This window comes from Salvelinus namaycush, chromosome 21, assembly GCF_016432855.1.
Source record: "Salvelinus namaycush isolate Seneca chromosome 21, SaNama_1.0, whole genome shotgun sequence".
In the NCBI taxonomy this organism is placed as follows: domain Eukaryota; kingdom Metazoa; phylum Chordata; class Actinopteri; order Salmoniformes; family Salmonidae; genus Salvelinus; species Salvelinus namaycush.
Window position 1 is genome coordinate 43586769 of NC_052327.1, and position 26892 is coordinate 43613660.

Below are 26892 nucleotides of genomic sequence, written 5' to 3' on the forward strand. Positions count from 1 at the left end.
GAAAAGGATGTTATGTCAAAAGACCAATTGTGGAAAAAAATATCAAAATTGGGCTGCCTGTCTAGGCAGTCCATCATGACCTAGAATGAGTTGTGAATACACGTCATGAATCAATGTTACTACTTAGAAACATTTAATATGCATGTCTTATTGGTTTACGTTACCACATGTATTGTCCATTGCAAATTAAATGAACCTCCAGTCAGTCCATTGCCATGGATACCTGGAGTGATGTCACAGGTAAGGACAAGGCAGCGTGAGTTTGACCTGTTTTGCCAGGTGAACAATGCTTGGGTGTAAAACCACATGTATGCATGAGTGTTTGTGCGTGTTGGCATGTAGTGTCAATGTTGCAAACCAAAGGTGGCAGAAAAATACAAATATTAGTCCATAATCATCACAAGAAAGAAATTGAGGCCATCGTTGTTGAAGGATGTCATCGTTTCACCACAGCATTTATTTTATTAACAAAATAATGGAAATTAGTCCACTAACGTCCCCATCCAATGGAAATAGACGGGTGGGGGGTTATGGGGATATGTAACCTGAAACCATTATGAAACTTATCGTCAACATCATAACAGTGCACATCCACCCATTCACCTCCCTTTGTCCATCTATGCACTTTATATCTATGGTCCTCTCATCTGCTACAAGGCTGTAGTTGTCATCCTCTTAGTTTCTCTTTAAAATAATGATTTGGTGTAGGAATGTTACCATCCGCAATGTCACACCAACCATGTGACGTCACATTAAATATAAAGTTGCCTTTTTGGTACATGTTCCAGAAAACCAGACTGTGAAAGAGGATGACAAGTAAAAAGAAGAGTCCCTTTGTATTTATATCCACACATTCATGCATGCTACTCACTCACTCAAGCATACAGCAAAGGCACTCACACACAGTCATGCACACACACAGCTCTCAGTATGTAAGAGTGAGTTGGTCTATCGAGAGCAAGTTGGTCTTAATTGGTCTATTCCATCATTTCCATGGATACAATAATTTTGGGATGTCAGTCATGGAAACCATATTTGGAACCAAATAGAGATATTATTTGTGGAAACCACATTTGGAACCAAATAGAGATAATATTTGGGGAGGGTGGTGTAATTAATTATAACATCGAAATACATCTATTACAATTTAGCTAACAAAAACAAACACACTGCAACTAAGGCATGCAAAGGCACAAGTACCTACAAATAGAAAAGTGTCCATTCCTCTCCTAGAATAAGAAGAAACAAAATGCAAAGGCCCCCCCTTTAAAAAAATAAAAATAAAACCTTGGCCGGTTAAAACAAAACCATTTTAAAAACAGTGAAAAACTCCAGCCTTAGTGACAGTTGTACAAATATTTTACACAAACATTTTCTACAAGGCATTTTAAACCTTTCAGAGATTAACATAAGTTAAGAGGTTAAAAGAGACGTTCTCTACAAAGTGTCCATGATCCGCCCCCCTCCAGTCACAGACGTCCCCAAGAAAGTCACTGAGCGCACTCTGGCCACCACACTGCCTGTACAGAAAGAGGGTAAAACAAAATGTTTAGATAACGCCTCTGATATGCTAGGTGCCTTGTCATAATGCCGATACAATCCCTTCAGACATACACACCAGGTTAGGGGGGGTTTATTTGGGCATCTGGGCAATTTATTTGGGCAATTGAGCATCTGTCCAGGCCTGACTCTAGAAAGTCTTAAAAGGTCCCGAACAGTTATTCCGATTCCCACGTAAAATAGCCTTTTGAGTGACCGAAACAATCACCCAAAATATTTTTCCCAATAAAAATGCTCAAATTCTTTCTTTTTTTACGACTTTCTCGCATGTCAAATTACCAGGAAGTCTGAAAAGAAAGACTGAGTGGGCGGGGAGCTACAAGGTTGAGTGGGTGGAGAGCTCACCTTCTCTGACAGTTCTTTGAAAACACCTATGGTGAGCAGTATTGCAGTGAGATTATTTCAAGCAAATTTGCTGATACACAAAGCAACAAACATTACAATTGCATACATCATCCAATCCTGTCATACATCACATAAGGTTTAACAAATTATTTGTTTATCCAACTGTTTGGTTATTATAACAGCATCAATATAGACAAAATGTTGGCTATATCATTTTGCTAGGTAGCCCAAATGGAATTGTCAGCACTGTTTATCATGCTAGCTAGCTCATCTTGGACAATTTTAGTTGAAAATTTGCAGGGTGAAGTCAGGGTACATGACATATATACAGTATATTGACTGTCAGACAATATTAAGATATCATAACTATCAATGATGTCAAAAAGTTTATAGGAGTCTCCCGTTTTACATGTTTCATGATGTAAATGACAACTGCGTCAGAGTTTTGAGAAACCCTTCCCCCGCTTTTGTTCCATGCAGGCTGAAGACCTAGCTAGCCAGTAACTAGCGAACACCTGACACAGATGAAAGCGGAACCCTATAAGTATATTTGCCTTACAGTGCCTTCAGAAAAGTATTCATGGTGCAGAGGTCTAAGGCACTGCATCTCAGTGCTAGATGCATCACTACAGACCCGGGTTTGATCCCAGGCTGTGTTGCAGCCGGAAGACTCATGAGGCGGCACACAATCGGCTCAGCGTCGTCTGGGTTAGGGGAGGGTTTGGCCAGCCAGGATGTCCTTGTCCACTCGCACTCTAGCGATGGCGGGCGCAGTGCATGCCGACTTTGGTCGCCAGTGTACTGTGTTTCCTCTGACAAATTGGTGCGGCTGGCTTCCGGGTTAAGCGAGCAGGGTGTCAAGAAGCAGTGCGGCTTGGCAGGGTCGTGTTTCGGAGGACGCATGGCTTTCGACCTTTGCCTCTCCCTAGTCTGTACGGGAGTTACAGCGATGGGACAAGACTATCTACCAATTGGATATCACGAAATTAGGGAGAAAAAGGGGGTAAAAAGTACAACAATGTGTTATGTTACAGCCTGAATTCTAAATGGAACACATTGTATTTTTTTCTCACCCATTATTGGACATTTTCCAGTAGATATGTGCCCATTATACATTTTGTGGTATTCAGCAGGATAAGTGTGTAACAGTATAACTTTAGTACGTCCCCTCGCCCCGACACGGGCGCGAACCAGGGACCCTCTGCACACATCAACAACTGACACCCACGAAGCGTCGTTACCCATCGCTCCAGAAAAGCCGAGGCCCTTGCAGAGCAAGGGGCAACACTATATCTAGGTTTTCAGAGCAAGTGACGTAACTGATTGAAACGCTACTAGCGCGTACCCGCTAACTAGCTAGCCATTTCACATCCGTTACACTCACCCCCCTTTCAACCTCCTCCTTTTCCGCAGCAACCAGTGATCCGGGTCAACAGCATCAATGTAACAGTATAACTTTAAACCGTCCCCTCGCCCCGACACGGGCGCGAACCAGGGACCTTCTGCACACATCAACAACAGTCACCCACGAAGCGTCGTTACCCATCGCTCCACAAAAGCCGCGGCCCTTGCAGAGCAAGGGGCAACACTATATCTAGGTTTTCAGAGCAAGTGACGTAACTGATTGAAACGCTACTAGCGCGTACCCGCTAACTAGCTAGCCATTTCACATCCGTTACAAGTGCACCCTGTGTGTGTGTGTGTCTAGGTCATTAGACACCATTGGACATGCACCTGTCTGGGGAGTGGGCATGTCTGTTTATTTTTGTACCATTGCTATGGTATGTTTCTATGCCCTAATGTGAAACCAAACTACAATTTGTGCAAGGCAAAAAGATAATGGTGGCTAAATCATTAACATAAAGAAGAATTACTATGTGTGAGACGTAAGGATGAAACCTGTATAAAAAGTGTGTGCCAAGACTGGAAAGGGAATTACTTCATGAACCAGCTCGGCTTATATTACTTTGTAATAAAGTCTAATTGAACTCAGACTCCGGTATTTGAGAAATATTAGAGACAATATTTCCACGACATAAATGGCGAGCTTGCCAGGAGTGGCGAAAAGGGACCAGAGACGGTGAAAATCTGCAGCTGCGGAAGGGCTTCTTGGATGAACTGCACAAATAAATGGCCACTTGATAATAAAAGGTAAGCAACGTTCTTGCCTATAGTATAGAGTTTGTGTGGTTCGCTCTGGGGACCTGCCTCAGCGGTAGGTCACCAAGTGGGTCCCTCCAAATTTGACGAACCAAATAAATATTGGGAGCTTTTTGGTTCAATGAAATACATGCAAAATAATGAGGGGATAAAAAGCTGAGGGTTGCAACAGTGAAAACAGAGGATAGTAATTGGTGTGTGACCACTGCAGAAGGAGATTTATGTGCTTCATCTGTCTTGACAGGCTCAGTTGAGTGGGGTTATTCACTAATTTGTTCAGGCAGTTCATCTGACCAGTTTGTTCAGTCTGTTTTGAGTTGTGACTGTTGTCTGATTCAGTTTGACTGGACTTATTTGTTTAGACCCATCTCTAGGCTCCCTTGTCTGGTAAAGATTCTAGAATCTATAGTCAACAAACAGTTACAATCTTTTCTTTCTGCTAACAGTATTCTTAGTACCAATCAATCTGGTTTTAGATCTAAACACAGTACCACATCGGCCACTATGCTTGTTGTAAATGATATTGCAAATGCCTTAGACGATAGAAAGCACTGTGCTGCGTTGTTTGTAGATTTGTCAAAAGCTTTTGACACTGTAGACCATGCTATCCTTTTGAGTAAGCTGTCATCAATAGGACTGGGCACTGATGCCTGCCGATGGTTTTATGACTATCTTAAAGATAGAACTCAAGCCGTCATGGTCAATGGGGTCAAGTCTGACCCCTTACAGTTACTTAAAGGGGTCCCTCAGGGTTCAATAATTGGCCCACTATTGTTCTCACTTTATATAAACAACATTGGTGATGATGTCAGATATTGTAAATTCCATTTATATGCAGATGACACAGTGATGTACTCTATTGCTCCAACAGCGGACCAAGCTTTAATGCAGTTGGAGTCTGATTTTAGGATACTACAGGGGTCTCTTTTACAGCTTAAACTTGTTTTAAACGCTAAGAAAACAAATGTCATGTTTTTTTCTAGGTCTAAACTCTCAGTTAGAAACACGTTTGTAATCACTAGCTTGGATGGTACTCAAATCAATAAGGTCTCTGCATATAAATACTTAGGGGTATGGTTAGATGATAGGCTTTCTTTTAAAAAACATGTTACTGAATTGGGAAAAAAGCTCAAATTCAAGATAGGATTCCTTTACAGAAACAGGGCTTGTCTGTCCTCTGTAAATAGGAAAAAAATTGTGCAGGCTACTTTTATGTCCGTTTTAGATTATGGTGATATTATCTATATGCATGCATCGGCAAACACATTAAAACCACTGGATGCTATTTACCATTGTGCACTCAGGTTTATCACGGGTGATAGTTACAGAACTCATCACTGTATCCTATATCAACATGTGGGTTGGGTCTCTCTATCTGTGAGGCGAGAGCAACATGCTCTCTTGTTTATTTATAAAGCACTTCTTTTAAAACTACCTCCATATATATCATCATTAATTTCCACAAGATGTACTAATTTTAAAACCAGATCACAGATGTGGATTACATTAGAGACTCCTGCGGTCTCCACAGAGTTGGGTAGGACTGCCTTCAGTTCCTTTGCACCTTATTTATGGAACAAACTGCAGATCCAACTTAAGTTAGACACTCTGGTGTCCCTTGCCCATTTTAAAATGTTTATGGAGGATCAATATGATGTTGTCTGTGATTGTTTCTGTTGAATTGTGTATGTTTTGAAATGTTCTTGTCTGTATGTCTAAAACTGTACATGTTAACATGTTTACACAGGGCACAGCCGTAAAAGAGATCCAGGTCTCAGTCTGTTTTCCCTGTTAAAAAAAAGATTAAAAAAAAAAGACCCGTTTGAGTTTGAACACAAAACGCAACCCATTCATCTTATTCAGTCAGTCCGAGTTGGGTTCAAGTCATCATTCAAGTCATCCAGCTCGCTCAGTCGCTCATCTGGGATGGTTGTTCCGTCTCGTTCAGGTAATCTGTCTGCCCTATTGACTGTTCTGTACAATCTAGTTTGAAGTGGCAACCGTCTATCTGCATGGTCAAATAAAATTATATATAAATTAATTAATAAAGCCTGTGCAGACATATTTATTTTCCTGTGGAATCCACGTTATAAATTGAGGACCGCTCAAACAGGAAAAGAAATCTGTGGTTACTGCTTTATAAATTAATTGAGGACTGCTCAGACAGGAAAATAAATCTGTGGATAGCGCTCTAGGGTAAATGTATCGACAGGTAAAACCCTGTATTATCAGGTCGCTTAGGAAAGCGTAAGAGGTGTGAAAGTGAGTGTGTAAGTTCTCTGCTGTTGGTGGGGAAGGGAATGCGCACCTCTCCCGAACCGTTGCTTAAAGTGTAACCTGGTAGGGAGGACACACCCAGTCCTACACTAAAGGAGTGGACTGTGAATGGTACATGAATAACCATTGAAGTAATATGATACTAGAAGTTTGAATAGTTAAGATAAATTAAAAAAATACATGAACATTATAGTAAAATAGTAATAAATGTCAAGATGACATCAGTGATTACCCGGTAAGGCCATTAAAAATTGCATACTGTGTTGCAAGGTAGAAGAATATACAGTACAGAGAAATATAGAAATTGGAACATTTGAAGTAAGAATATACTCAAAAAGAGAGAACAATTATAAAAAACTAGAGACAGGGGCAATAACCAATAGACCGAGTACAATAATCAGAGAAAGAAAAATAACGTGGATATAAATTGGAGGGAATAGGTTGTGGTCAAGCCATTCAGGGCTTAAACAGACCTTTAGAAAGATTTAGCCCTGGACCTGTAGGGAGAAATCTAAGAAGAAGAGAAAGAGAGTGGTTTTAATAAAGTGAATAGCACAATAAAACAAAACTAGGGAGTGAGGAAATCTAAAACACCCTAGACACAGTAGGGAGAAGTTTAGGAACAATAACTATTCATATGTTGACAAATAGCCCATTTCTCTCTTTAATATGGAGCTAGAGGATTTTAAAAAGCCATGGAGTCGCTGAAAGAAGCGCACGACAATTCTACCAATTTGGCTCAAATATGGGAAGAATTGCGCAAACTGGATAATATTGGGCAACATTTCCCTGCTGAGGGAAAATTCAAATCAAATAAAGAATTCAGGGAGGCAATGATGACTTGGCACAATCACATAAAACCAAAAGCTCAATATACCAGCGTATTGAAGTTAGCGTTCTATCAGCGTAAGCGCACGAACCGCACTATTTGAGTATGGATACTGTTGAATGGGGTACTTGGTAGAATCGCTCAGGCTATTTTGTTCGGATTTCAAAGGACTAGTTTGGATGTACCAGAGTGCAGAATAACTGATGAATTTACAAATGCTCAAAGCCGGGTTGAATATGGCCGGTGTCAGTAAGCGTCAGGGGAAATAACGTAATTTGAATTATTGCCAGCAGCACAGTTAGTAACCAACGTTTTTAACAAACAAGTAAAGAGCCTAACCAGCTCTGCGAGGTGAGTAGAATGGAGAGTGAAAATGTATTCTCTTGTTTATGTCTGGAAGTAGCGATAGCTAAATTAGCTAGGCAACTTTAGCCAGTTAGCTTGGGTGCTTGACTGCCTTGTGTCAAGAAAATAATTATGCATCAGAGTTTGGATCAACACTGCTTCTTAGCAGAGCAGGGTTGAGTAATCCTTGAGAGAATCAAGGAGAGTGGATATTAGGTAACATATTAAAATGGGCAATATATGGGCGAGAGCACGAATGATGTTTAAAAATAGTCTAACTTTGTATCTTTGAACACCGCATTCAAACAATTGCTAAAAAGTTGTAGATTTGGGGGTTCTGTGTTGATACAATATGTAAGGTAGTGTATTTGTTATTGGCATAAAAAGACGAAGAAACTCATATGCCAAACATCGCCACATTAGTAAACTATGTGGTAGAGCAGGGTCACATGGAATTATAGCTATGGTAAAGTACAAGCGGCGAAACAAGAGAACATATTTGGGGGTTTTGAGAACCATGTGACTCAAGAAGAAAACCCTAGGAGTTTTAGACTCGTGAGACTATTTTGTTGAATTCTAAAAAATATTTATTGAATTGATGAAAGGGAGGAAGAGATTAGAGTAATTAACGTGGCCTCCCTGTGAACAGAAGTTGTTGTTTTGACTATAATTAAAGAATAATTGTTCTCTTAGTAAAGTAACGTTAGTGGAAAGACAGGTGGAGTATGGTTAAGATTGTAGAGAGCTTTCTGAGTTTAAGGGAAGAGATGTAGACTAGGGAAGGTAACAAAGGAGAGTTAGTCAATTGGAAAGGAAGAATTTCGAAGTTAAATTCTTTGGATTGATAAAAAAAAATTGGCTGATGTATTTTCTACATTTTGGCATTACAAGTTAATCTTAAAATAACATGTTTAATGAGTGTGAAGCAGTGGTTAGTAATAAAGAAGATTGATGTAAATGTATTGAGTGTTGACAGTATGTGAATAGTAATATGTTAGTGTTTTTTATATCACTCTAATGATGTGATATTTTAGTAATTTGAAAAGCTGAGGTTTCAATACAAGGTTAAATGATGAGTAGAGGGATTGAGCCTTGAGATTGTAAAAAAGATTAGCTGCGGTTGAAAGCAAGCAGGTAGTGGGATATTTTAAGTAGCGGTATGAGAAACATTATTTGAAAGTTTCTGATTGTTGTTGCTTGGTTTTATAGTTGGGTAACACCAGTGAATTTGAGCAGGAATTGAATGTATTCTAAAATTATAATCTGTTTCCATTATGTAGAAGCGTGTCCAGTAATAAAAGTAGAATGAAATAAGTATTGACTATTAAGCTGATAAGACAACACCAGCTTTTTAAAGGTTCTACATTTGTTAAACAACAGTTTTGTATTTTACTAAATTAATGCAACAGGTTAAACTGATAGGATTACCAGAAAGGGGTTCTGGGATTGTTTTTTTTAGCATTTTCACGTTTGGATGAAAAGCATACCCAAATTAAACTGCCAGCTACTCATCCGCAGAAAATAAGATATGCATATTATTAGTAGATTTGGATAGAAAACACTCTGAAGTTTATAAAACTGTTTGAATCATGTCTGTGAGTATAACAGAACTTATTTAGCAGGCGAAACCGAGGACAAACCATTCAGAATGTCTTTTTTGAGGTCACTCTTTTCAATTAGTTTTCATTGGGAAACCAGATTTATAAGCGACTTGCTTGCAGTTCCTACGGCTTCCACTGGATGTCAACAGTGCTGAGAAATTGGTTGAGGTTATTCCTTTGTGTAATGAAGAAATATGGCCATCTTGAAGTCGAGTCACTCTAGGTGTCCTGTTTGATCGAAGCGCGTGAGCAGAAGGCATGCTACGGTTGGTTTTAATCCTGTATTGAACACAGATCATCCCGTCTTCAATTTTATCGATTATTAACGTTAAAAAATACCTAAAGTTGTATTACAAAAGTAGTTTGACATTTTTTGGCAAAGTTTACAGGTAACCTTTGAGATATTTTGTCGTCACGTTTGAGCAAGTTGGAACCTGTGTTTTTCTGGATCAAACGTGCCAAATAAATGGACATTTTGGATATATATCGACGGAATTAATCGAACAAAAGGACCATTTGTGATGTTTATGGGACACATTGGAGTGCCAACAACAGAAGCTCGTCAAAGGTAAGGCATGAATTATATTTTTATTTCTGCGTTTTGTGTCGTGCCTGCAGGGTTGGAATGTTGTCTCTCTTTTGTTTACTATGGTGCTATGCTCAGATAATAGCATCGTATGCTTTCGCCGAAAAGCCTATTTGAATTCTGACATGTTGGCTGGATTCACAACCAGTGTAGCTTTAATTTGGTATCTTTCATGTGTGATTTAATGAAAGTTTGATTTTATAGTAATTTTCTTAGTAATTAATTTGAATATGGCGCTCTGCATTTTCTCAGGCTTTTTGCCAAGTGAGACAGTAGCGTCCCGCCTAAACTCAGATTTTTGGATATAAATATGAACTTTACAGAACAAAACATACATGTATTGTGTAACATAAAGTCCTATGAGTGTCATCTGATGAAGATCATCAAAGGTTAGTGATTAATTTTTTATCTCTATTTCTGATTTTTGTTACTGCTCTCTTTGGCTGAAAAAATGGCTGTCTGGTTTGGTGTGCTTTCGCCGTAAAACCTTTTTGAAATCGGACACTTTGGCTGGATTTACAACAAGTGTAGCTTTAAAATGGTGTAAAATTTTGATTGAGAAATTTAAATTATGGGATTTCTGTTGTTTTGAATTTGGCGCCCTGCAGTTTCACTGGCTGTTGACGAGGTGGGACGCTACCGTCCCACATACCCTAGAGAAGTTAACGGAACACTGTATTATCTGATGTGTCTTGAGTAGGATTCTTGTATCCAGGACTGATGGAAGGCCAATACAGTAGGTATGGTAATTAAGGGAGACATAAGAGACCATGTCTCAAACAACTTTTTATTAGATGCCTGGGATCAAATATCCCTGATTCCTTAAGCTGAGAAATTGACTACATTTGCGACAGGAAAAAGTATTACATTTAGAAAGGTTAGCAGGAACAATCTAAGGTGAAACAGCTATTACTTATGTTGATTGAACATTGGTCTAGTAAAGAAACCAGGATAATTGTACATGGTTACAGAAGAGAGACCAATCATATAATACCATATGGGAGTGAATTGTGTCTAAGGGTAGTACATGCTAAATAAAGAATGGGGTGGATTAAAAACAAACATTTAATGATTGGAGTAAGGATGTTTGGTTTATAAATAATACTTTGGGATTGCTGATTTCCAGAAGAGGGGGTTTCATTATCTCTTTTTGAAATGTTTCCTGAGGCTATGGTCTTGGGAGTTAATGAAATTCAGCAGTTTTATAGGTATAAAAGGTATCCGGATTCAGTGATAAAGAGAAGTTAACAAATTAAATAAGGCCTGGCCATTTTTGTTTGCTTTTGCCATATGGTTTTACCACACACACACACAATTTCCCGGTTATAAATATGCATTAGTGGTGTTGATACTGTGGGATTTATTTTGGATGTTTTTTTTTTCAATTCAGTTTTAAATTGGGTATGCAGAAGGATGGCAATGCTTTGAAAGTTGTTTAAAACTTCTTAGCGCTAGGGGTCAGAATTGTTTGTTTTTCTTCAAAATACGTACCCAACGTTAACGTAAATTTTCTCTTGCCCAGATCGTAGAATATGCATATAATTTACAGATTAGGATAGAAAAAAACACTCCAAAGTTTCCAAAACTGTCAAAATGTTGTCTGTGAGAAAAATAATATTTATTCTGCAAGCGAAATCGTGAGAAAAAGTAACCCGGAAGTGATATTACATTATTATTATTTTTTAAACTTTGTTTCCTGGCCTGTCTAACCTCCATTTAAAGGGGTATCAACCAGATTATTTTCCAATGGCTTCCTCAGGCTGTGACCAGGCTTTAGACATAGTTTCAGGCTTTTATTTTGAAAAATGAGCGAGATGTTTCAAAACAGGTCAGGTGTCCTCCAAATATTTCCTGCGCGCGAGAGAGTGGCTCTCCATTTTCTTTTTCTCTCTTATTGAATAGGTTATGCTCCGGTTGAAATATTATCGATTATGTTTGTTAAAGACAACCTGAGGTTTGATTATAAAAAACATTTGGAATGTTTCTACGACCATTTCGGATACTTGTCGAACGGAACAAGGCTTTTGTTTCCGCAAAATATTGCGCAAACCAAATGGCGGTGTTTTGTGATAAAAGTAAATTTATCGAACAAAAATAACATTTGTTGTGTAACTGGGAGTCTCGTGAGTGGAACCACCCGAAGATTATCAAAGGTAAGCGATTCATTTGATTGCTTTTCTTACTTTCGTGACCATGCTAGCCAAGCTAATATAAGGCTAATGTTATAGCATTGAAAGCTACACTCACAAAATCTTGGATTTCTTTCGCTGTAAAATATATTTTCAAAACCTGACACGATAGGTGGATTAACAACAAGCTAAGCTGTGTTTTGGTATATTTCACTTGTGATTGCATGATTATAAATATTTTAATAATATTTTTTAATCTGATACGTTTGGAAATTTCCGTCTTCCTTTCAGGACCGGAATGAGGCTGTCGTTTTTTTTCATCATGACGCACAACCCAAATGGCGTTTTTTTGTGATAAAAGTAATATTTATCGAACAAAAAGAAGATTTGTTGTGTAACTGGGAGTCTCGTGAGTGGAAACGTCCGAAGATTATCTAAGGTAAGCGATGAATTTTATTGTTTTTCACACTTTCGTGACTATGCTAATTTGGGGTTAGCTGATGTAGCATTGAAAGCTACACTCACAAAAGCTTGGATTTCTTTCGCTGTAAAATATATTTTCAAAATCTGACACGATAAGTGGATTAACAACAAGCTACGCTGTGTTTTGGTATATTTCACTTGTGATTGCATGATTCTAAATATTTTTAGTAATATTATTTGACTGTGGCGCTATGCTATTCAGCGTTGCTGATGACAATTATCCCGGTACCGGGATGGGTGGTTCAGAAAGGTTAACTTCTTTGGGGTAGGGGGCAGTATTTTCACGTCCGGATGAAAAGCATGCCCAGAGTAAACGGCCTGCTACAAAGCCATAAAAGCTAGAATATGCATATTATTAGTAGATTTGGATTGAAAACACTGAAGTTTCTAAAACTGTTTGAATGATGTCTGTGAGTATAACATAACTCATATGGCAGGCAAACACCTGAGAAGAAATCCAACCAGGAAGTGGGAAATCTGAGGTTGGTTGATTTTTAACTCAGCTCCTATTGAAGATAGTGGGATATTGGTAATGTTGTACTTCCTAAGGCTTCCACTAGATGTCAACAGTCTTTAGAACCTTGTCTGATGCCTCTACTGTTTAGTGGGCCGAAGGAGAGAGGAATGAGTCAGGTCTGCCATGAGGTGACCATGCGCATTCACGTGAGAGCGAGCTCTGTTCCATCGCAATTCTGAAGACAATGGAATACTCCGGTTGGAACATTATTGAAGAATTATGTTAAAAACACCCTGAAGATTGATTCAATACTTCGTTGGTCATGTTTTTACGGACTGTAATATAACTTTTTAAACTTTTCGTCCGTACTTTCCGCTGGACCTGCCCGCGCGTCGTGAGTTTGGAAAGTGTACTGAACAAGGAGGAATTTGGACATAAATGACAGACATTATCGAACAAAACAAACATTTATTGTGGAACTGGGATTCCTGGGAGTGCATTCTGATGAAGATCATCAAAGATAAGTGAATGTTTATAATGTTACTTCTGACGTCTGTTGACTGCATAATATGTCGGATATATTTGTGTCTTGATTGGGCTTGATTGGGCTCTGAGCGCCGACTCAGATTATTGCATGGTTTGCTTTTTTCGTAAAGCTTTTTTGAAATCTGACACAGCGGTTGCATTAAGGAGAAGTGCATCTAAAATTCCATGCATAACAGTTGTATCTTTTAGCAATGTTTATTATGAGTATTCCTGTAAATTGATGTTGCTCTCTGCAAAATCAAAGGATGTTTTGGAACTTCTGAACGTAAGGCGCCAATGTAAACTCAGATTTTTGGATATAAATATGAACTTTACCGAACAAAACATACATGTATTGTGTAACATGAAGTCCTATGAGTGTCATCTGATGAAGATCATCAAAGGTCAGTGATTAATTTTATCTATATTTCTGCTTTTTGTGAATCCTCTCTTTGGCTGGAAAAATGGCTGTGTTATTCTGTGAATAGGCACTCACCTAACATAATCGTTTGGTTTGCTTTCGTCGTAAAGCCTTTTTGAAGACGGACACTGTGGCTGGATTTACAACAAGTGTATCTTTAAAATGGTGTAAAATACATCTATGTTTGAGGAATTTTAATTGTGGGATTTCTGTTTTGAATTTGGCGCCCTGCAGTTTCACTGGCTGTTGAAGAGGTGGAACGCAACCGTCTCACGTACCCTAGAGAGGTTAACCTGTTATGGCTGCAAGGGGCAGTATTGAGTAGCCAGTTAAATCGTGCCCATTTCAAACGGCCTCGTACTCAATTCTTGCTCGTACAATATGCATATTATTATTACTATTGGATAGAAAACACTCTCTAGTTTCTAAAACCGTTTGAATTATTTCTCTGAGTGAAACAGAAGTCATTCTGCAGCACACTTCCTGACCAGGAAGTGGAATGTCAGAAATCGATGCTCTGTTCAACTTCCTGCCTATACATGGGCATGATACGTAAGAGTCTACATACACTTCATACACCTTCCCCTGGTTGTCAAGAGGCGGTGAGAGAAAAAATTTCGTGTTTATCTTGGTCTGAGGTGGAATTAAAGCTCTTTGTTTGACGTGACCGTCCACTTCCTGTTTCTGGAGCGCGCGAAAGAGGACATGGATTTGCCTTCTGTTTTGCTCTCGTTATGGACGACTAACATCTCCGTCTTAGATTTTATTTGATACATGTGACCATATCATCGTAAAGTATGTTTTTTCAATATAGTTTAATCAGATTATTTAAATTTTTTCGGGAGTTTTGCCGTGTTCCGTTCTCTGACTTTGTTGACGTTGGAGAGATCCGTAGCACTTGGCAAGTGCCCATGCTAAATGAAGAGGGAAATTTGCCGTTCCAGATCCAAACAACGACTGTTCTGGACAAAGGACACCTTGTCCAACATTCTGACGGAAGATCACCAAAAGTAAGAAACATTTTATGATGCTATTTCTAATATCTGTCGTGCATGTGAACTGGTCGTCGGCGCCCAAGTGTTTCTGGCTATTGTGGCTATGCTAATATAACGCTACATTTTGTTTTCGCTGTAAAACATTTAATAAATCGGAAATATTGTCTGGAATCACAAGATGCCTGTCTTTCAATTGCTGTACACTATGTATTTTTCAGAAATGTTTTATGATGAGTAATTAGGTATTTGACGTTGGTGTCTGTAAATATTATGGCTGCTTTCGGTGCAATTTCTGATTGTAGCTGAAATGTAAACTATGATTTATACCTGAAATATGGAAATTTTTCGAACAAAACATATGCTATACAATAAATATGTTATCAGACTGTCATCTGATGAAGTTGTTTCTTGGTTAGTGGCTATTTATATCTTTATTTGGTCGAATTTGTGATAGTTTTTTACTCCATCAGTAGCTGATGGAGTAAGAAAAGTGGTGTCTTTTGCTAACGTGGTTAGCTAATAGATTTACATATTTTGTCTTCCCTGTAAAACATTTTAAAAATCGGACATGTTGGCTTGATTCACAAGATGTGTACCTTTCATATGCTGTATTGGACTTGTTAATGTGTGAAAGTTAAATATTTAAAAAAAATATATTTTGAATTTCGCGCCCTGCACTTGAGCTGGATGTTGTCATAAGTGTACCGGTGTCGGGCTGCACCCCAAACAGGTTAAATGGTTTCGGAAGGTCAGGGAAAGGAAATATTTTAATGGTGTCGAATGCTCTGTATCCTGACTCTCTGGTGAGGCCTGATCAATCTCACTAGAAATGACAGAAACAGGTGGGATGTAATTATAAAATGAACGAGAAACACCAGTCTCTATTCAAATTGTACCATTACTGTTGTAATTCTAAGTTGATTAGTTATTCGAATTAGTTTATTTTGATTTAACATGTTTTTGAATCATGTGTTCGAAGGGAAAAATTACCAGTTTCCTGGGGTCCTGGTCTTTGGGTAAATCTACAAATGTACTTTGATCAGTCTGCATATAGAAGAAAATATATACGTTAAGGGATGACAGTTACTCCAAATGGGGTATGTCATGTGAAATGCTGATAATTTTTTTTGTTTCCATACAAATTTCACCAGAATGGGATTTATTGAGTGTGGGATTTCTGCGAGGAGTTAGGGTGATAACTTTCTGATCTGGTAACTCCTCCAAGAGATCGCCAGTAAAATAAGATAGTATGAACTAATTTTGAAAAGGGTTTTAGTAGTAACAGTATGTTATGCTCTTTGACATTTGTCATAGATATGTTATTAAGAAAAGGTTAATGTAATAATTCATGCTTGCCTGGATTTCCTGAAACAGAAATTTAACTAAACTGTTGTTCTGATCTGTGCTTTTTTGAGGTTATCATCATGGAAGGTGACATCAAATCGTGTCTTAATGCATGGTAGGAATAATTTGACCACAAACAGTGTGTGTGAACCTCAAAACCCTCCCTAACCGGCTGAAGAAAGAGCGACAAAGGCGTGCACTGTGACAGCGACTTAACACTTCTGAGTCCGAGCCATGAACCGCGGCAAGAGTGCTGAGAGCGCGTGTGGAGTGAGCGTGGAGAGAGAATGGCTCAGTCAATATGTTTATTAAGTTTCGTGGAACATCAGAGTGATCAATGTTCCAGAGGGATTGATGTATATTGACTAATTGATTTGAGAATGTTGTAGTATGTTTAAAACTAAAGTGCATTAAGAGGAGTAGTGACTGTGTTAAATACACTTAGGTCGGAGTCATTAAAACTCATTTTTCAACCACTCCACAAATTTCTTGTTAATAAACTATAGTTTTGGCAAGTCGGTTAGGACATCTACTTTGTGCATGACAAGTAATTTTTCCAACAATTGTTTACAGACAGATTATTTCACTTATAATTCACTGTATCATAATTCCAGTGGGTCAGAAGTTTCCATACACTAAGTTGACTGTGCCTTTAAACAGCTTGGAAAATTCCAGAAAATTGTCATGGCTTTAGAAGCTTCTGATAGGCTAATTGACAACATTTGAGTCAATTGGAGGTGTACCTGTGGATGTATTTCAAGGCCTACCTTCAAACTCAGTGTCTCTTTGCTTGACATCATGGGAAAATCGAAAGAAATCAGCCAAGACCTCAGAAAAAAAATTGTAGACCTCCACAAGTCTGGTTCATCCTTGGGAGCAATTTCCAAATGCCTGAAGGTACCACGTTCATCTGTACAAACAATAGTACGCAAGTATAAACACCATGGGACCACGCAGCCGTCATACCGCTCAGGAAAAAGACGCGTTCTGTCTCCTAGAGATGAACGTACTATGGTGCGAAAAATGCAAATCAATCCCAGAACAACAGCAAAGGACCTTGAAGATGCTGGAGGAAACAGGTACAAAAGTATCTATATCCACAGTAAAACAAGTCCTATATCGACATAACCTGAAAGGCCGCTCAGCAAGGAAGAAGCCACTGCTCCAAAATTGCCATAAAAAAAATCCAGACTACGGTTTGCAACTGCACATGGGGACAAAGATTGTACTTTTTGGAGAAATGTCCTCTGGTCTGATGGAACAAAAATAGATCTATTTGGCCATAATGACCATCGTTATGGAGGAAAAAGGGGGAGGCTTTCAAGGCGAAGAACACCATCCTAACCGTGAAGCACAGGGGTGGCAGCATCATGTTGTGGGGTTGGTGTTGGGACAGCGTTGGTCTGGTCCACACACAGTACTCCTTACAGCACCTGCAGCGGTAAAGATAGTCATGTCTCTCCTCGTTGGGTGCATAGTTCTCACGAGAAGTTAGGTCCAGCGGCATAATGGGTGAGCTTGAAGACATCATGACAGAGGACGCGGAGCTAAAAAGAGAGAGACTAGATTCCACTGTAAACATGCAAATGGGTTGGGTCTAGGAGCTACTTAATCACAGTTGGGTTGGATTCCCTGCTTTATTGGTTAATGCATCATATGAAAGAGGATATATGTTGGGGTAATTGTACTCTAAACATTTTGAAGACATTGATGTGAAAGCATATGCAGTGCTGAGTTACCTCGTGCCTATCAAGTGGCAATGAATGAGATGGGGAACAAAGTGAAAATGACATGGCTTGGGAACACCTCTCGGAACCTGGGGACGAAAAGGGGAAGACTGGGCGAAAGCATGAGGAGGCTTTTTAGGGCTTTCATTTTTGTGGAGTCCAGCAGAAAAGTATCCTGGAGGCATAGAGTCAGGTGAAGAGAGAGTGGGAATTGTCATGGTCTCAGACTTTGGTTTATGCATATATAATTATGCATAGCTTATCACATTGTTAATACTGTTATGTTTTGTGTTTCTCATTGCTTTGCAAGTCTTGTGCTCTTAGGAACCAGAAGGAGAAAGTGGAGAAACTAAAAGCAGCTCAGCTGAAGTGAAGGAAGTCACCAGCTTCAGCTGGAATGCCATTCTGTTGTGTGATGAGAGATAGAACAATCTTATTTCTATGATCAGACCATACACAGAGGCCATCTGACTTTTTAAACCTCACGGAAAGAAGGTGAAAACCTGAACCAAGACCAGAGATTCACCGTCCAGTGATCCCAGGGGACCAGGTTTACATCCGAGTGTTCCGGAGGAAGTGGAACAAGCCAAGGCGAGAGGGTCTCTACAAGGTGGTCCTAGCAACACGAATAGGTGGAAGGAAGCACCACGTCGTAACATCTAAACCACTGCACCAAAGCTCCATGGGTGATCGAACGACCATTGAGCCCGGAGGGAACGGAAGGAGAGGATGCTGATACTCCAGGCAGGAGTCCGGAGGGAACGGAAGGAGAGGATGCTAATACACCTTATCACAGCCATTAAACTCTAACTGTTTTAAAGTCACCATTGGCCTCATGGGAAAATCCCTGAGCGGTTTCCTTCCTTTCCGGCAACTGAGTTAGGAAGGACACCTGTATCTTTGTTGTGACTGGGTGTATTGATACACCATCCAAAGTGTAATTAATAGCATCACCATGCTCAAAGGGATATTCAATGTCTGCTTTTTAAAAAACCCATCTATCAATAGGTGCCTTTCTTTGTGAGGCATTGGAAAATCTCCCTGGTCTTTGTGGTTGAATCTGTGCTTGAAATTCATTGCTCGACTGAGGGACTTTACAGGCAATTCTGTGTGTGGGGTACAGAAAAAGTCATTCAAAAATTATGTTAAACACTATTATTTCACACAGAAAGTCCATGCAACTTATGTGACTTGTTAAGCAAATTTGACTCAAGACATTTCCGTTGTACATTTGTTAATTTGTACAAATTTCTAAAAACATCATTCCACTTTGACATTATGGGGTATTTGTGTGTTGGCCAGTGACACAAAATCTAAATATAATTCAGGCTGTAGTAACAAAATAAGGAAAAAGTCAAGAGGTGTGAATACTTTCTACAGGTACTGTAGATGAGTAGAGGAAACCTGTACCGTAATTGCTGGACTATTAAGCGCACCTGAATATAAGCCGTACCCACTGAATTTTTTTAAAATATGTTTTTTGTACATAAATAAACCGCACATGTCTATAAGCCGCAAGTGCCTACCGGTACATTGAAACAAATGAACTTTACACAGCCTTTAAACGAAACACGGCTTGTAACAAAAATTAAAAAAATAGCAGTAAACAGTAGCCTACCAAGAAAGTCAAACTTCATTGCGGTGGCGATTGTTTTGGCTTTCAGTCGGATCTGCACAGTTGAAACACCTTGGCCGTCTGCTCTCTGTGTGTTGACCCAGTCTTCAAGCTCATTTTCTAGTTCGGGCCATCTGCTTTTCTTCTCTGAAAGCTTTTGTTGTCTTTTTGCACCGAGTCAGTTCCTCACGCTGCTGTTTCCAACGTCTTATCATCGACTCATTAAGGCCAAGCTCCCGTGCAGCAGCACTATTTCCTTTTCCAACAGCCAGATCGATCGCCTTCAACTTGAAAGCTGCATCATATGCATTTCTCCGTGTCTTTGCCATGATGAGGGTGACAAAATGACTACCGTAATCAGAATGATGGGAAGTTTGAGCGCGCTCGATTTACGTCACATTATGTGACGGTGCTCAGTTTTTTGGCGGCGTGAATCTTGTGAAAAAAAAATAATAAAAAAAAAAAATTAGCCGCGTCATTGTATAAACCGCGAGGTTCATAGCGTGGGAAAAAAGTAGCGGCTTATAGTCCGGAAATTACGGTAATTATATTTGCTGACACGCTGAACCAGTACACTAACTACTAGCTATGTAAACCATGCCCCTTTGCGAACAAAACGCCTTCTGCAATGTTGGTTACAAGGCGGTACTTATTCCAAGTGTTTGACATGGGGTAGGGAACCAGTAACTTTATGATCAAACTTTATCAGTGTAGAAGCAACTGTAATTTTTCATACTTTGGTAGTTCTACTTTGATCTGGTGTCTTCCAAGTATCATCAAATTTCATGAAAAACATATTGACTGTTCGGAACCTTTATTACAACCTTTCTGTTATTACTGCACGTAATTAATTGCCTTTTATGAACAGAGTATTTATAACATTACGTTATACACGCTAAGTTATATTTAAGCAATAAGGCACCTCGGGGGTTTGTGCTATATAGCCAATATACCACGGTTAAGGGCTGTTCTTAGGCACGACGCATCACGTCGCAAATGTTATAAATGCCTTACTGCTATTATAAACTGGTTACCAAAGTAATTAGAGCAGTAAAAATAAATATATTGTCATACCCGTGGTATACGGTCGGATATACGGCTGTCAGCCAATCAGCATTCAGGGCCGAACCACCCAGTTTATAATTATGTTTTGCCTACCCTAGAAGAGGCCACAGTCCTTCAGGTTGTTCTTGATGATGACGTCTGTGACTGCATCGAAGACAAACTGCACATTCTTGGTGTCGGTGGCACAGGTGAAGTGGGTGTAGATCTCCTTGGTGTCCTTCCTCTTGTTCAGGTCCTCAAACTGACACTGGATGTAGGCCGCCGCCTCCTCGTACGTGTTGGAACCTGGGAGAGACGGGGCAAGGAGAAAGTGAGCGAGAGAGAGTGAGAGAAATACCTATAAGATTAGGTATTTTAGGGATGTACTGTCTGTTTTTCCTTCACCATTAGGAGTTCCTGAGATGTTAAACACTTTTCCAGGTGTTGCGAGATCTAATAATCTGCACAACGCGACTGCAATTAAGACGACTTGGAACGCACTGTGTGTTCAAGTCGATTGATCTGAGCAAGACTTCAGATTCACCAGAATTTTGAATTCAAGATGATTTGTAGATAGAGTAACAGATGGTGTGTGTGTGTGTGTCTCTTACCTGCGTACTCCGGGTAACAGATAGTGAGAGGACTCTTCTTGATCTTCTCCTCGAACAGATCCTTCTTGTTGAGGAAGAGGATGATGGAGGTGTCTGTGAACCACTTGTTGTTGCAGATGGAGTCAAACAGCTTCATGCTCTCATGCATCCGGTTCTGAGGGACAGAAAGACAACCACACAATGCTTTTAGTTACATGTCCAGTGGTCCCATTATAGCCTGGTCCCAGATCTGTTTGAGCCGACTTGCCGGGAAAATGACCATTGTATTGGCAAGACAGCGCAAACAGATCTGGGACCAGGCAGGCTAGTCTAGGCTTGGACGGTGTACCGTATACAGTGGCTTGCGAAAGTATTCACCCCCCTTGGCATTTTTCACATTTTATTTCCTTACAACCTGTAATTAAAATATATTTTTTGGGGGTCTATATCATTTGATTTACACAACATGCCTACCACTTTCAAGATGCAAAATATTTTTTTTATTGTGAAACAAACAAGACAAAAAAAATAAACTTGAGCGTGCATAACTATTCACCCCCCCAAAGTCAATACTTTGTAGAGACACCTTTTGCAGCAATTACAGCTGCAAGTCTCTTGGGGTATGTCTCTATTAGCTTGGCACATCTAGCCACTGGGATTTTTGCTCATTCTTCAAGGCAAAACTGCTCCAGCTCCTTCAAGTTGGATGGGTTCCGCTGGTGTACAGCAATCTTTAAGTCATACCACAGATTCTCAATTGGATTGAGGTTTGGGCTTTGACTGGGCCATTCCAAGACGTTTCCCCTTAAACCACTCGAGTGTTGCTTTAGCAGTATGCTTAGGGTCATTGTCCTGCTGGAAGGTGAACCTCCATCCCAGTCTCAAATCTCTGAAAGATTGAAACAGATTTCCCTCAAGAATTTCCCTGTATTTAGCGCCATCCATCATTCCTTCAATTCTGACCAGTTTCCCAGTCCCTGCCGATGAAAAACATCCCCACAGCATGATGCTGCCACCACACTTCACCGTGGGAATGGTGTTCTCGGGGTGATGAGAGGTGTTGGGGTTGTGCCAGACAGTGTTTTCCTTGACAGCCAAAAAGCTCAATTTGTCTCATCTGACCAGAGTACCTTCTTCCATATGTTTGGGGAGTCTCCCACATGCCTTTTGGCGAACACCAAATGTGTTTGCTTATTTTTTTCTTTAAGCAATGGCTTTTTTCTGGCCACTCTTCCATAAAGCCCAGCTCTGTGGAGTGTACGGCTTAAAGTGGTCTTCTGGACAGATACTCCAATCTCCGCTGTGGAGCTTTGCAGCTCCTTCAGGGTTATCTTTGGTCTCTTTGTTTCCTCTCTGATTAATGCCCTCCTTCCCTGGTCTGTGAGTTTTGGTGGGCGGCCGTCTCTTGGCAGGTTTGTTGTGGTGCCACATTCTTTCCATTTTTAAAAATAATGGATTTAATGGTGCTCCGTGGGATGTTCAAAGTTTGATATTTTTTTTATAACCCAACCCTGATCTGTACTTCTACACAACTTTGTCCCTGACCTGTTTGGTGAGCTCCTTGGTCTTCATGGTGCCACTTGCTTGGTGGTGCCCCTTGCTTAATGGTGTTGCAAACTCTGGGGCCTTTCAGAACAGGTGTATATATACTGAGATCATGTGACACTTAAATAAAGTCCACCTGTGTGCAATCTAACTAATTATGTGACTTCTGAAGGTAATTGGTTGCACCAGATCTTATTTAGGGGCTTCATAGCAAAGAGGGTGAATACATATGCACGCACCAGTTTTTCATTTTTTAAATTTCACTTCACCAATTTGGACTATTTTGGGTATGTCCATTATATGAAATCCAAATAAAAATCTAATTTAAATTACAGGTTGTAATGCAACGAAATAGCTAAAACACCAAGGGGGATGAAAACTTAAAAGCACTGTATACCATATACCTGGGAATTTTGCTTATATATTTTTTCTTCTTCAAAACAATTTCTTTTAAGTTCATTAATACATTTTTAGCTACTTTAAGTTAATACCTGCAGTCAACTTGTGCATTAAATTAGGAGATTACTTTACAGTGTGATGCTTTGTTCCCAGAACAGTTTTTAATTTTATTTTTTACTTCACCTTTATTTAACTAGGCAAGTCAGTTAAGAACAAATTCTTATTTACAACGACAGCATACCGGGGAACGGTGGGTTAACTGCCTTGTTCAGGGGCAGAACGATACATTTTTAACCTTGTAAGCTCAGGGATTGATCCAGCAACCTTTCGGTTACTGGCCCAACGCTCCAACCACTAGGCTACCTGCTGCCCCAGTTGAGCCAGTCAGGTGTTTGTAAATAGCACAATGAGAGAAAGCGGAAGCTGTCAAGTCCAGCTGTCTATTTGGTTTAACTTGCTAGTTCGCTAAGTAAGTAGCTGAATTAATAAGGAGACCGGGCATCATACAGTGTTAGCTTTCTGCAGTGTTTGAGAAGTCAAAGCGCTTTGGATGAGTTCTGTACAGCTGCCACTGCCATCTGGATTTTCTTGCGGTTTTTTTCTGCTCCTCCTGCTCCGCCCCCCTCTTCTCAGAGCAGAGCAGGCAGGCCCGTTGCCCTAGCGACTCCAGACAGACACAGCATGTACACATGCTGCTCCAGAGCCAGTGCTGAGCTTCCTTCAGACAAGCATGCCTCAAAACTATAATTTTCAATGTGTCCCAGTCGCTTGTAAAAGTCCAAACTCACCCAAAATGACATTCGGTAGCTACTAACTATACTTATATAACCTCATGAGCTGGATTGCCTGTTTAAGAAATTTGTTTATTTCCATTTGCGCTCATTAGCCTGTTTAGCTAGCAGCCTCTATGGAAACTCACTAGTACTTGTGCTAATTTTGTTAACATTCTGGTACAAGATGCCCAATGGTCTATTCCCACTTTTAGTGCCATCTTGTGTACTAAAACAGTAATACCGTAAATCCCAGAAGAGAGAAGGACGGTATGACGATAAGAAAATATGGATACCGCCCAACCCTCGGCTAGCCCCAGTCTCCCAAGAAGGGAAATTCATCCGGTTGTGTGTAACACACCATACAAGTACATTATTTGAAATAAAGAACTAACACAGCACAGGTTTTTAGAAATGCATATAACAGATATCACAACCGTTGCTACGGTTATGTAATTTGTCTTTGATGCAATAAAGGGAGGAAAATGTGAAACTCAATCCATGTGAATAAATATACACTTGTTTTATATGAGAGATCACTTGGAAAGGGGGATACCTAGTCAGTAGTAAAACTAAATGCATTCAACTGGAATGCGTCTTCGGCATTTAACCCAACCCTTCTGAATCAGAGAGGTGCGCGGGGCTGCCTTAAATCGACATCCAGTGTCATCGGCACCCGGGGAACAGTGGGTTAACTGCCTTGCTCAGGGGCAGAATGACAGATTTTTACCTTGTCAGCTCGGGGATTCAAACCAGCAACCTTTCGGTTACTGGCCCAACGTTCCTACCCGCCAGTAAGGGATGAAAAATGTGCAAAGCATGAGAAAGTGTAGGAGGGGGATGAGGAAAGGATGAAAATGAACAAGGGACAAGGATGACAGAGGGATAGTGCACAATAACAATGACTGATGAGCAGGGGCTGAGAGAGATAGAATGAGGGCAAGGGAGGGATGAATCTCACCATCTCCTCGTCCTCGGCCAGGACCAGGTCGTAGTCACTCAGCGCCACACAGAAGATGATGGCAGTGACTCCCTCAAAGCAGTGGATCCACTTCTTCCTCTCGGACCTCTGACCCCCCACGTCAAACATCCTGGGGAGGAAATATAAATACAGACTTAGCATGTACGCGCAAACACACATGAAAACTCAAAGTATTTTCAAACATCACACTACTCATTAACACTACAGCCAGCAAACTTCAGCCCTGAACTGAACACTCTAGACTATAGAGGGTGACGCACACCCAGTGGGTGTCGTGAGTTGGCTTAGACTATTGAGATAGAGTGTGTACACTAGAGACTAAGGGTCTGTGTCTCACTTGAAGTGGAGGTCTTTGAAGGTGAAGTGCGTCTCCACAATGCCGGTGGTCTTCACCCTGGTCCTCAGCACATCCTGCTGGGTGGGTACGTACGCTCCGTGGGATATCCTATTCAGGTCATTCAGATAACTGAGAGAGAAAAGGCGGAAGGAGAGAGTAGGAGTGAGATGAGGGGCGGGGGTGGATAGGGAGGTCTGTCGTAGTTGCAGTTGTGTGAAGGATGTTAGTGTACTCTGAAGCAGGAGTGTGTGTGTGTGCGCAAGGTTCTCCCCAAAGAATGTAAGAGGATCACAACAACTCCTTGTGGGCTTGTCTGCGCCACCATGTAAAAACCTCCCCTCTGAAAAAGATAATGTCCGAAAGTGCCCTGCATTTCTAATATACAGTACTAGTCAAAAGTTTGGACACACCTACTCATTCAAGGGTTTTCCTTTATTTTTACTATTTTCTACATTGTATAATAATAGTGAAGACATCAAAACTATGAAATAACATATGGAATCAAGTAGTACCTAAAAAGTGTTAACCAAATCAAAATATATTTTATATTTGAGATTCTTCAAAGTTCCCACCCTTTGACTTGACAGCTTTGCACACTCTAGGCATTCTCTCAACCAGCTTCATGAGGAATGCTTTTCCAACAGTCTTGAAGGAGTTCCAACATTTGCTTAGCACATGTTGGCTGCTTTTCCTTCACTCTGCGGTCCAACTCATCCCAAACCATAGCAATTGGGTTGAGGTTGGGTGATTGTGGAGGCCAGGTGCAGCACACCATCACTCTCCTTCTTGGTCAAAAAGCCCTTACACAGCCTCAAGGTGTGTTTTGGGCCATTGTCCTGCTGAAAAGCAAATGATAGTCACACTAAGTGCAAACGAGATGGGATGGAGTATCGCTGCATAATACTGTGGTACCCATGCTGGTTAAGTGTGCCTTGAATACTAAATAAATCACAATGTGTCACCATCAAAGCACCCCATACCATCACACCCCCTCCTCCATGCTTCACGGTGGGAACCACACATGTGGAGATCATCCGTTCACCTACTCCGCATCTTGCAAAGATTTGGACTCATCAGATCAAAGGACAGATTTCCACCGGGCTTATGTCCATTGCTCGTGTTTCTTGGCCCACACAAGTCACTTCTTCTTATTGGTGTCCTTTAGTAGTGGTTTCTTTACAGAAATTTGACCATGAAGGCCTGATTCACACAGTCTCCTCTGAACAGTTGATGTTGAGATGTGTCGGTTAACTGAACTCTGAAGCATTTATGTGGGCTGCAATCTGAGGTGCAGTTAACCTCTCTGGGGTAGGGGGCAGTATTTTGACATCCGGATGAAAAGCGTGCCCAAAGTTAACTGCCTGTTACTTATGTCTGTGAGTATAACAGAACTGATATGGCAGGCGTAACCCCGAGGACAACCCCCCCCCCCAAAAAAAAGTCAGCTTACCACTATTTTCAATGGCTAGTACTATAATTATAAGCCCAAGTACTCCCAAATTGCAGTTCCTCGGGCTTCCACTAGATGTCAAGTCTTTAGAAAGAGTTTCAGGCTGGTTTTTGGAAAAATGACCCAGAAATTGTACTTTTTCTAGGTGGCTTCCATTTTGGCTGTAGTGTTTCCAAGAGCGTGGAGGAAAGCGTGTTCTTTCTTATCTCCGGTAATGAACATACTATTCTCAGTCTTAAATTGTATAGTTTATTTGCGTATTAGGATACCTAAGGTTTGATTATAAACGTTGTTTGGAAAAGTTTATTAGTAACATTTGGGATTCATTTTGTATGCATTTTGATGGAGGGAAACTGAGGGGATTATTGACTGAAGC

General features: G+C 40.3%; 1 protein-coding gene across 1 annotated transcript in view; it reads right to left on the reverse strand.

The window, feature by feature from the left end:
• Window positions 1–422: 422 nt before the first annotated feature.
• Window positions 423–26892, reverse strand: part of LOC120066397 (guanine nucleotide-binding protein G(i) subunit alpha-1) — a 73160-nt gene continuing 46690 nt past the window's right edge. Inside the window, exons 5-9 of the mRNA XM_039017740.1 lie at window positions 25067–25195; window positions 24709–24838; window positions 21055–21208; window positions 20558–20749; window positions 423–1520 (exon numbers count right to left, since the gene is read on the reverse strand). Coding sequence (XP_038873668.1) covers window positions 20559–20749; window positions 21055–21208; window positions 24709–24838; window positions 25067–25195 — 604 coding nt within the window. The 3' untranslated portion in view covers window positions 423–1520; window position 20558. The remainder of the gene's footprint in view (window positions 1521–20557; window positions 20750–21054; window positions 21209–24708; window positions 24839–25066; window positions 25196–26892) is intronic.